Source organism: Callorhinus ursinus, unplaced genomic scaffold, assembly GCF_003265705.2.
Source record: "Callorhinus ursinus isolate GAN/ISIS: 27379988/994484 unplaced genomic scaffold, GSC_fseal_2.0 scaffold4, whole genome shotgun sequence".
NCBI classification, from domain to species: domain Eukaryota; kingdom Metazoa; phylum Chordata; class Mammalia; order Carnivora; family Otariidae; genus Callorhinus; species Callorhinus ursinus.
In genome coordinates this window covers 139,824,978-139,837,431 of record NW_027397066.1, presented here as the reverse complement: position 1 = coordinate 139,837,431, position 12,454 = coordinate 139,824,978, and the positions used below count along the sequence as shown (strand labels likewise).

The 12,454-nt window shown below is 38.5% G+C and overlaps 1 protein-coding gene across 4 annotated transcripts in view; it reads right to left on the bottom strand.

Annotated features, from left to right (window-relative positions):
• The window catches only part of KLHL2 (kelch like family member 2), a 97,023-nt gene that overhangs the window by 40,353 nt on the left and 44,216 nt on the right, over positions 1 to 12,454 (bottom strand). For all 4 annotated transcript variants that reach the window (XM_025874414.2, XM_073892458.1, XM_073892460.1 and 1 more), the window contains one exon: positions 2,520 to 2,682. In XM_025874414.2, coding sequence (XP_025730199.1) covers positions 2,520 to 2,682 — 163 coding nt within the window. The remainder of the gene's footprint in view (positions 1 to 2,519; positions 2,683 to 12,454) is intronic.

Sequence of the window (12,454 nt, the reverse complement as noted above, 5' to 3'; positions counted from 1 at the left end):
TTTTCGCGTGTGTTATAATTTTTCATAATAAAAGATGTTGTAAAATGTTACTTATAAACTCAAGCAAATATAAGATTCAAAAGCATGATATAAAAGCAGTATATCCTTTACTAGACTTTGATTTAAGATATAGTGCATTAGGGGCTCCTAGGTGGCTCAGTCAGGTAAACATCTGACTCTTGGTTTCAGCTCAGGTCATGATCTCAGGTCGTGAGAACTGAGCCCTGAGTTGGGCTCCACATTCAGCACAGGGTCTGCTTGAGATTCTAACTCTCCCTCTCCTTCTGTCCTTCCCCACCCTCTCTCTCTTTCTCTCTCTAAAATAAATAAATAAATCTTTTTTTAAAAAAGTAAGTAAAATAAAATATAGTGCTTTAAAAATTAAGCATTAGGGGCGCCTGGGTGGCTGGCTCAGTCTGTTGAGCGTCCAACTCTTGGTTTTCAGCTCAGGTCATGATCTCGTGGGTCATGGGATAGAGCCCCAAGTGGGGCTCCGAGCTCAGCAGGGAGCCTGCTTCCCTCCCTCTCCTCCTCCCCACACTTCCTCTCTTTAAAATAAATAAATAAATCTTTAAAAAAGTTAAGAATTAATTTTTCTTTATAATTTTGCTAAAAATGACATTAAACTGTCCACAAAAAATTCTTTGCATAATTATGAAGAAGGACTCTACAAACTCATATTTTATAGTATACCACACTAAATTTAAGATTTTAAATAAGAGAAAGAATTAAATCTAATAAAAAATCTTCTAAGCACACAGTACATGAGCTGGTTCTGATAGGAACAGAACTAAGAGTTCCAGTACATCTGTGAATTATGTGTGGACATCTTTTGCATGAGTCTTCTTTATTCATTCTGTTCCCAGTCCCTTTCCCTATCTCTTAAAAGTCAATAACGTGTATCAAGTCATATGAGACAACTAGCTGCCCAAGAAAGATATGTTTAACAGTGACTGTTTCATGCAGAAAAAATTATCAAAAAATATATAAGCCTCCTTCATTCTCCCAATATAAATCACTTATAACAAGCACCATTATGTCTAGAGTTAATGGATCTTACAAATTTAGACAGAAAATTTTCTACTTAGCTGAAGAACAGCTGAAGAACACTGAAACACATCAGTGAATCCAAATTTGTCTTTGGTTTTTCTTAAAATGTCTCATCCCACTCAGAAGGATTACATGAATATCATTACATATTATAGGCATTCCCCAACTTACAGAAGGGTTGTGTGCTAAAAGTTCACCTGTAAATTAACTTTCTGAAATTCAGATCACATCTTCCCACTGAAAGAATTTTATAAAGGGTAGTTGACTAATCAGGTCACCCCAAAGAAATCTATAAAATTCAAATTTACTGGACATATTATGTTTCACTGCAGCACTGCAGGGTTTTTTCTCCAACTAACCACTTACCATTATTTCTTTGATAAATATAATAGGGATGCTAGCATTACTCCTCTCCAGTGCTTTGTGCATGCACATGTACACACACACACACACACACACCCCTCTTATCCGGGTCAATGTGCTAGAGTGTCCCTTACTCATCAGAGTAAGCACCATGGAGCAGAGTTTAGACAAGGGGCTCCTGCATTTGAAGGTTGGAGGAAGTTGGGGTTCTCAAGCATATTAAGGGGCAGGGTCATGGAAGGTTCTATAGTAACTGTTCTTATTGGATCTCACAAATACAGGACAGAGATGGTGGGTTATAACTTCCACCAGGCTTATCGTCCCAAAGATGGTTAAAAAAATTAGAAACTTCCTAAGAATCACCTTTAATATGTATTTTTTAAAATGCTTATAAATTCAGAGCAAAATAAACTATAGGTTACTTTTGTGTACTTTACCTAAATCCAACACAATAACAAGAAACTCTGCTCCTCAAATGGAGATACAGGGGATCAGAGGGTCCTATGCAGCAACCAAAGTGATGGCTTCCTTGACAACAGCAATGGGCTGCCCTCTGCCACAGGAGGGTGCCAGCAGGTCCTGCGAACTAGTATCTAAGGAGAAAGAGGCCTATATTTCGGATCTACTTCTCCACTCTGCCCAAAGGCAACTAGACTTTAACACCTTGAAAATTTTTAAGCCAGAAAATTGTTCTGCTGGATTCAAGAAAAGGGGATACAAAGCGACAGAGATTAAATGACTTAATTTCATATGCAAATATTTTCTCGTATGTATGTTAATTTGACAATTTGAAAGAAAAAGACATAGGGATTCAATACTTGCATAAAACTATCTATTCTATTTTTTAGGCCCAATACCAATTTATAGGTTTTTTTTTTTAAGTTCAGAATTTTATAAACATGGTTCATTTCTGCAGTAATACATCGTAAGATTTTAGTATATGTGCTGCCAAAGCGAGCACACATCGTAAGATTTTAAATGTATTATTATAAAGTCCTGATCCAGAAACATGACACAACTTTCTAAAAATCACTATAGAATCCTATCAGAACTCAAGAGTTCCAGATTCCTCTGTCTCAAACTCAGCCGAGGTCTATTCCACTTGCCTGCATAAGTGTTGGCTTTGTTCAGGAGGTCTGTGCATGCATGCATATCAGCAAAAGCCCGAATTCCTAAGCAGTTGACAGGGTGAAGCTGAGACTCCAAAAATTCACAGCAGGTCTTCTTCACATCCTGTAACTGTAACAGACCAGCTGCTGGGAGAAGTACCTGCAACACACAAGTCAGTCCAGTTAGGCAGGTGGACAGAGGAACACTATTTACCACTCCTATACAGATCACAACATATGCAGCCATAACTTATGATCTGCATCCAGCCGCGAATACTCCATGGAAGTAATGGAATAATTATTTGCAAAAAGGGCGATGCCCCACATTCCCATATTTCTATAGAATCTTTCAAAGATCCCTTCTTGGTCATAAAAATATAAGAGATATCAGATATTAGATTAATCGTTCTTTTTTATAAGCATAAACAAAATGTACCTTTGAATTTTAAAAACATAAATTATTAGGATGCTAGGGAGTGCTATGGTTCAGTCAAAATTTTTTTTCCCCTCAATTCAAGCAGTCATGACCTTCAGTGATTTGTGGGGAAGGCAGGAGCCCAAAGTAATACATACCACAACAAAGCCTCATTTTGCTCTTCCACTGTCTGAATAACACAACAAACTACTTTCCTTAGGAGACAGAACAATTTTAAATTCAACAGTCTCAGTACAATCAGATAGTTTCTCTAAAATGTAATATATGTGCTAAAAAGGAAAACACAAAAGATAATTACCTAATATTAACTTTTTAATTTGTATTTGAGTAATTCCAAGAGATTTTGTATTAATTATGAGTTTTCCTATGGGATCTCACCAGTATCTTCACTATAAACACTATATCCAATACCACAACTGCTTTTCAAATAGGTCAATAATGGAAACATTTTTTTTTCCTTTTAAGCGAATTAGTGTGAAGCTATGCTAAGTACATTTGAAAGTCAAATTAAAGAGGAAAGCTTCATTAAAAAAAGAAGTTCTTGAACATCTGCTCCTCTTTTATAAAAGCCAAAAGAAAAAAATAAAACTCAACTATTAGAACAATGGTCGATTTTAGAAAAGATCACATTAGCATAAAAAAATAAATAAAACCTAAGTCCCTTCAGGAATTGACTCTCATATATGCCAAGCTGTAGACCAAAGAGAAAAAGAGAAAAGAAACAGTAGTTTAGGATATCTTTTATAAGTTTTCTCTACCAATGTAATAAATCCTAAATGTGGACAAGAAAGAGTGTGTTCATGTCTTTCTGTAACACAAACTAGTCTACTTGTTTAAATGAATCACAGAAGTTTTACCTCCCAATCTAGAGGCTGCATGTGTAGTTAACCCACATGTACACAATGAAATGGCCAGAATTAAGGACTGAGAGAATAATTTCATGTGTTTTTAGTGCAACTTCACCAACTAATATTAGTTTTCTCTAAAAAAATAGAAACAGTATCTAGTGCCCTTTTCCTTCTGAATTTAAGAAAAACAAAATGCCAATAATGCTGTTTATAGCCAAACCTTTTGTATAATATGTATAGTGTGTTTCATTATGTTATGAGAATGATCTCCATGGAAACCTTTAGTTGTTGATAATTTGCAAATTGGAGGTTTTTCTACACTGGTATAATTGTGCTCTGAAGCAACGTAAAGTACATTCCAAGATGTTTAACAGTGCTGCCATTTAATTCAGCAAACACATACAGTTAAGAAAGTGGTCTTCAGTGTAAGATTTAATCTCTGTGAAATCTGCACAAATACTAACGATCACCCATTTAGTTAGCATTTTCCCACAGACAATACAGTGTGAGAAAGTATTCAAACTGGTGGTAATATAGAAAGACAGGAGCCCTGGGGGGGGGGGGGAAGCGGTTGAGCAGAAACGGGCTCACTCATGCACTATTGGTAGGAGTGTATACTGACTCAACGTTGTTGAAAACCAATTTGCCAATATCAGTCAAAATTACAAATACACATATCCTCCAACCCAGCAATTTAACCCACAGATACACTAACAAATGCACAAAATCTCACATGCACAAGACATTCATTGCAGCGCTATTGGGAATAACAGCAGGAGTTAGGAAAAAGCCTAAATGTCCATTTCAAGGAGACTGATTCAAACACTTATATCCCCTTCACTCAATGGAATGCTCTGCAGTCATTCAAAACAATGAGGAAGCTATATGAATGGGACAGTTTCTAAGATATATTCTTAAGTGAAAAAAATTAGTAATTGATGCACACTATGCTAACATACACAAGTACGCCCTCACTTATATACACATCCATCTAAAAAAGCTACAGCAGCCTTTTAAAATTTTTATTTTGCTTCCTTACCTTCAACTTCATCACTACCAAGCCCAGATCTACCTTATCAGGAGAATGAAATTCATAAAACTGTGGAATATATACACCAGGGACAGAAAAGTTATTTCAATTGTAGGCCATGTATCTGGAAATTCATATAACTTTTAATTAATGGCAACGATGAGTCAAGTGGTCCCATGGCTGGCAAACAATATATATTAAATATACCTTAAGTGTTAGTCAAATGTATAAAACAAGTTTATTCATAATATCTTTCTGTCAGTAAATCCTTTAAAAATGCCTCAGTTTTAAATAACGCAACATATTTTAAGAAAAAAGAAAAGAAGAAGATAACAGGAGAGGAAGAAAAGGGGAGTATGTCAGAGGGGGAGACGAACCATGAGAGATGATGGACTCTGAAAAACAAACTGAGGGTTCTAGAGGGTAGGGGGGTGGGGGGATGGGTTAGCCTGGTGATGGGTATTGAGGAGGGCACGTTCTGCATGGAGCACTGGGTGTTATGAACCAACAATGAATCATGGAACACTGCATCAAAAACTAATGATGTAATATATGGTGATTAACATAACAATAAAAAATTTTTTTAAAAAGCCTCAGTTTTATGATGTAACTTTATTACGACTAAATTTTAATAGCTTGTTAATTATTAATTACATACAGCTTCAAAAACAATGAATAATTGACCCAGGCTTACTAACATGACCCATGGTGACCATCAGTTGCTCATAATGAAAACAGGAAAGCAGCCAGGGGCACACCAACTTTCTAGATTACTTTGTCTATTAGATAGCCAGCAAAAACAAAACAAAATAAAAAGTGCTAATTTCAGATGAACCATATCCCACAATCAGAACCACTCAAACAGTTGACAGCCTATGAGCTGGATGCCTTGAGATCAAATCAGATCAAACCTTCTAATTCGTCTGATAAAGAAACCAAATCCTAGAAGAGGCCAAAAGACTGGACCAAGTGGTACAGCTGGTCAGTGGAAAGCTAAGAATATCATCAAATTTGCCAACTCTTTGGTCTACAGTTCTTTCCACTACCTTGAGCCCTCTCCATAGGTGCAGAATGGAAATGTTTGTTCAATTTCCAAATCTCCAATACTTCTCTTTTCAGCAAGAGTAATAAAGACAACAATCACTTCAACAATACATTCTTGTAATTGCTTCCACTTAATGAGCAACTGCTACATCGGCACTGTGCTAAGCACTTGGCAGGCAATAATATCTCATTACCCCCTTTATATACAAGTGAACACAGAGGCTTGGAGAAGTTGGGTAACTTGCCCAAGGTCACACACCTGGTATGAGACAGATCGAGTCTGCTATGAGAGCAGCATTAACCAGAGTGAGTATAATGCTTTTAGATGGCACTCAGAGAAACATTCTTATGTCATTAGTTAGGAGTAGGTTTTTAAAGTTACCCTCTATTTATTTCAATAATATAAACTTTTTTTAAGTATATTTATTTAAGCAAGAATTGAGTCAACATAAAAACATTAAATATTTAATAGTGCCAGCAGTATAGAACATAGCAAAATCATGAAGGTGACACACAAATTATTAAACTTTAGAAACCTCTGATTTGGGAGATCACATTTAGTATTCTAATCTTTCAATATGTGATCTCATTCTGATTCTTATGGCTTTTGCCTATCACCAAAAAAGAAGGATATGCTTTAATCTGGAGCTATCGCAATCCCATGGCATATTTTCTACAGAGTGGATAAACTTTACTATTAGTAACAAATGTGGGAAACACCTTAGCAATGTAAAAGGTGGTTTCTTAATTTGCTATGTAGGTCACAAAAATATCTTGGGCATTGTAATTAAGAGGTCTGAAGAATAAATTTATGCCTTAAAAACTAATTTTTCTGAGCTCCCTAGAGCAAAGGTGCAGTTGAACAGTGCTTCTTCTTATATGAAGTGGAATTATATTGACACAATAAACCTCCAGCCACATAGCGTTATGACCTAATGGAAAATTTCCATTTGCTCCATTTTCCACATTAACGTTGAGATTGATGAAAATAACCCAAAGGCACTCTAAGATCTAGAGTGTATTCTAAAACATCAAAGAAAAAGCAATTGTTTGTTATATAATATAAATGTTAACAATATAGTCTAAGAATTGAAAAGTGATTAATTCCCATACAGTATATACACTGAGGGAGGGCCACACTCCAAAAACTGAAATATCTCTCTCGATTATGTTGTGTTTTTTTTTTTAAGATTTTTATTTATTTGATAGAGACACAGCGAGAGAGGGAACACAAGCGGGGGGAGTGGAAGAGGGAGAAGCAGGCTTCCCTCAGAGCAGGGAGCCCGATGCAGGGCTCGATCCCAGGACCCTTGGATCATGACCTGAGCTGAAGGCGAACGCTTAACAACTGAGCCACCCAAGCGCCCCGCTCGATTATGCTGAGGCCTAAGGAAAAATATACAGCTGGCAGTGTGTCTTGGGGTCCAGCCCTCCCTCTCCTTCCAGCAGCCTCTTCCACATTCCCTTTTAGTTCTATTCTATCAACCCTGAGCTTCTCCACTCAGACCCTGGTGATCTCACCATGATCTCTCAGTCCCTTTCAGGTCACCACTAACAGCATCACACCAGCTTCATCTGCTTTGTAACACTTACCATTGTCAGAAATTATTTTATGTATCTGCTCCCATGTTTACTGTCTCTCTCCCTGCAGAAGAATATATGCTCTGGGCCTGTGAGGTCATATCTGTTTTACCCCCATTATAGCCCCAGGTACTAGAAGAATATCTAGATGCAAAATAAATGAATCAATTGAAATGTATTCTCCTGGGTATTTGTATTTTAAAAGAGATACAATTTTGGATGTCCTTTGACCCAGAAATACAAATTCTATTTCTAGAATGTGTCTATATGGGACACTTGTGTCCTACTGCAAATCTTCTGAGCCCTACCTCTTGCTCAAGCCACCACTGCAGCAACCAGGCCCAAGTAGACTTTGATCACCTCCATGAAAATGTAACTTAACAGAGCCTCACCCCCCCCACCTCCACCTCCTACCATACCTCTCTCTGGTGTCCCAGCCAGGACATGCACTGGGGACTCACAGCTGCACCATCTGGAAGGTCAGGGAAACACTTGTGGGGCCAGCCCTGACCTATGAAGAATGGTCCAAAGAAAGATGATAGCTAAATGCTTCCCCTCTTTATTCCCAAGCAGATAGTTCTGAGACACATTTCATAAGCCTCCTCAGATGGTCCTGGTGGAAAGCAAGTACAAGAATGCACATCTGGATCTCTAGAATTCTAACCAAGGTAGCAATGGTAAAGGCAGCTATTTATTTGGTGATTATCACCCACCACTCACCAGACATGGCTTCAGTTTGGCCTGTCCTCTGAGTACCATGAGTCTCAAAGGCCTATGATCATCCAACTAGTGTTCTGTAGAATGTTACATAGGTTCTACACATTATTCTTCTTGTTCATGTGAAAAGCATTATCTTTAAGTGCCGGGAAAAACACGAAGTAAAAGAACATGACCAGCTAATTAAATAAACAACTTCAAATCAATTATTTTGGTAAATAGGAAAAATTTATTTTCACCTAGATGCGATTTCCAAAATACGGAGACAATAAAAGCCTAAACATTTTACACTATGGAGACGTTCTCTGCAATGAACAAAGAAGCAGGGGAAAAGCTACCACTGATTAGAGAAGACAAGTGGAACACCAGACATGGAAAACACCAGAGACAAACAATTAGCACTCGTGTGACACTCTTACACCAGCTGCACATTTTAAAGTAAGATGCTTTCATCCTACTTCACTTTGTTTGACAAGCCAAATTACACATAAGATGTTTCGCTTAGACAAGTACACTCCTTCTGCTTGGCTATTAGGATCTGCAATTTATTTTCAGCTTGGGCATTTACTCCATAGGGGGAAATAATTTATCTAGTCTTTTAAATCCTGAGCCATTAGCAGTGTGTTTATTAGAAAAGACTACCAAGGGGTCTGACTGTTCCATACACAAGATTTCCAGATGTCTATGAAAACATGCAAACATGAAATAGCTCAGCCACTATTAACTTTACAATGAGTGTACTGTTAAAAAGGTTTTTATTAATTTCCCAGCCATTTATATTCATATCAAAAGCACCTGTCTGTTTAAAAGCAAGGGGGTGGCTCAGTCAGTTAAGCGTCCGACTCTTGACTTCAGCCTAGGTCGCCCCACATCAGGCTCTGCACTCAGCAGTGAGTCTGCCTGAGATTCATTCTCCCTCTCTCGCTGCCCCTCCCCCGACTCTAGCGCAAGCGTGCTCTCTCTCACTCAAATAAATAAATAAATCTTTTAAAAATAAAGAGCAAGGGCCTTGTGTGCCAGGAATGACCTAAAAACAGAGAAACAGCAGTTCAAAAGACATGAAGAGAGAGAAGAAATTATTCCCAAACTTAAAGAAGCTATATGCTGCTGGACCAAAAAAATCTCATTATAAAATATAACCTATAACTTTCAGTACTATACATCTTCTAAAATCTGCATTTAGTCTCCAAATTATAAATAAATCATGTTCCACAAGTTTATTTTTTCAACTGGCTTCTTGATGCTCATTTAGTCACAAAACAGTATTAAAAATAGTTATAAATTACAGTATCAATTAATATACCACTTGACTGCTGCGGCCTCATGGGGCATTGGGTTCAGGAAACAAGGAGAAAGAAAGTTTCCTTCCTCTTTCTGGGATGTAGGCCTGGCTGGGTGCAGAGTTTTGAAATAGGAAGTGTTTGACCATGGCATCCTGCCACCTCATTCACACTTCCACGTCTCAAAACCCTAAATCTCAACCACCACGAGCTGGCCTCTGCTCTGTGCACCCAGCTATGATTCCCCACACAGATCCGCCTTTCCTGACTGCTAAGTGTTTCATCCTCTAAATAGATTTACCTCACCCCCCTCCTCCCAACCCCCCCACCCCCACCCCCCGTCCCAAGCTCCATCCCTCGGGGTAGCTACTGCCAGCAAAGTCAAAAGGAAAGCCATCTTATTATTAATTAATACTAATGGTTAATAATGCATCACCTTGGGGCGTCTGGGTGGCTCAGTCATTAAGCGTCTGCCTTCGGCTCAGGTCGTGATCCCGGGGTCCTGGTATCCAACCCCGTATCGGGCTCCCTGCTCCGCGGGGAGCCTGCTTCTCCCTCTCCCACTCCCCCTGTTTGTGTTCCCTATCTAGCTGTGTCTCTCTCTGTCAAATACATGGATAAAATCTTTAAAAAATAACAATAATAACGTATCACCTTCCAGGATATTTAAAGTTTTAAGAGAGGCTGACTCTTAAGCAGAATACATCTGTAATTGAGGTCATTTCCAATGGTATAATAAATGAGGCAGAAAGGCAAAAGTAGTACAGAAAGAGGAAATATGTGGGCAATGTGGCTTTCCCACAGGCTGAAAACTACCCCTCCTCTATTATCCTTTCTACAGCTGCTTTTTCCATTCTTTTTAACCTAAGTTTTCTCTAAAACTCTCACTTCTTCAACAGTGGCTCAAATGTATAACAAACATAGCACCTACCGTATAGAGTTGTTGAAAAAAAATAAGTTGGTCTACCATTCAACACAGTGCCTGGCACATGGCAAAGGAGCACATTAGCTCTAATTCAAAGTTTCTTCTTGGACTGAATCGAACATTCAATCCCATAACAACAGAATGCCAGGATTTCCTTTCTCCCTCACAAGATGATGTTCTATGCCAGATCATTTACAATAAGCATAAGGTTGCTTTCTTTTTTGATCAAATATTCCCAAAGTAAAAGATATAATCAGGGACAATTTGAAAAAGAACAAACACCGCATACAAAAACAGGAAATATATTTGATATCCCACTGCTTATTAAATAAATATGAATTAAAATAATGAGAGCATTTTATGACTATTGATATTCTTTTTTAAGATTATTTATTAGAGAGAGAGAGTGAGATAGAGAGAGAGCATGAGCAGGGGGAAGGGGAGAGAGAGAAGCAAGCTCCCCGCTAAGCAGGGAGCCGGATGTGGGGCTCCATCCCAAGACCCTGGGGTCATGACCTGAGCAGAAGGCAGACGCTTAACTGACTGAGCCACCCAGGCACCTGACTATTGATACTTTCAACCACATATATTCAGGCCAAGGGATAGTAAGCCTTGGCTCCTATCACATTTTTGCCCTCACTGTAAACTAGTTAACTCTCTTAGAAAAGAAACAGGCAATATTCATCAAGAGTTACCAAAAATTATAAAAGTTTAAAGGTTTTGATGATGGAAGTATGTTCCCAAAAATTTACCCTGAGAAAACAGTTCAAAAACTAGAACAGGCTACCTCCATGAATTTTACTTTAGCATTATTTATAAGAATAGGGAAAAAACCAGAAATAACTACAGATTTAGCAATATGGCAACAATTAGGTGAATTATGTTAAACCCACATGATAAAATATTATATTCAATGACAATGGAGACTAATAATGGTTTTAAAAAACTAATATTTCTAAAATATTTGCAATAACATATAAAATGAGATGGACACAGCTAGCTCTAACCTATTATTATATTAGAAAAACTTAACATTCAAGTTCCTTTGATCTCATGGAACTTTGTTAGTACAACAATGTTGAGACAGAAAAAACACGTAACTGAACATTTCCACATGATTTAGTTTTTCTAACACATAATGGACATAAGTAAAGAAAGCGGTTGCACGGGTCTTTTTTAAGAACAGCTTGGCTCCCTGCCCTCACATCTGTCAGCTCTATAGCTGGCAGCACTGGATCTGGATCCAATCCTGTCTCTAATCAGAGAGAACATCTCTCAGCTCTAACTAGAAGCAGCTCAACCTGGTCAACTTCATGTCAGTGCTAATGCGACCTTGGACACTTTGATGCTTTGTTTCCTAGACCAAGCTCCAGCCCACGGGCCTCTAACTAGGATCCTTCCCTAGTGGGCATCAGTAACTTGGTCCGACTTTACTGTGCATGGACCAGTTCTCCCAGGGGCTAAAATCCTGCCTCCGGGGTCCCAGCCCAGAAAACGCAGAGTGCCTGTTCCCAGACTCCCTTCCTCCTCTTCTCCCAGGACCTCCTGCCTGGCTCCGCTTCTATCCATCAAACAGGGCCTATTCATCAAACAGGCCTATCCTATGGGCATTCCCCCATTATTCACCTAACAAATATTTATTGAGTATTTAGTCTATGGTCCAATCACTAGTCTAAGGTTCTAGGGATACAGCAGTGAACAAAATGGATAAATATACCAGCCATCCTAGAGCTTGAATTCTAACAGGCAGTGCTTCCATTTAGTAGGGGCATATGTAATTTCCATCATCCCAGCACTCCTGCCCTTCAAAGTGGTCTTCATATCTCAAAGTCTAAAGTCCGGAAGCACTGGAGGACTTGAGAGCTATAGATTTTAATCCCCAACCTGTCGCTGAGTTCCAAAAAAGCCTCAGGGGCAGAATAGAGTTAGTATGAAAAGAATGGAGAACGGAAACCATACCACAGGCTCAAGAGAACACTGGTCTTGAATGCTGGACATGCTCCACGGTAACTGTGTGATCCAAGAAAATCGCTTAACCTCCCTAGCTGCAATTCTCTAAGTTGTAAAAAGA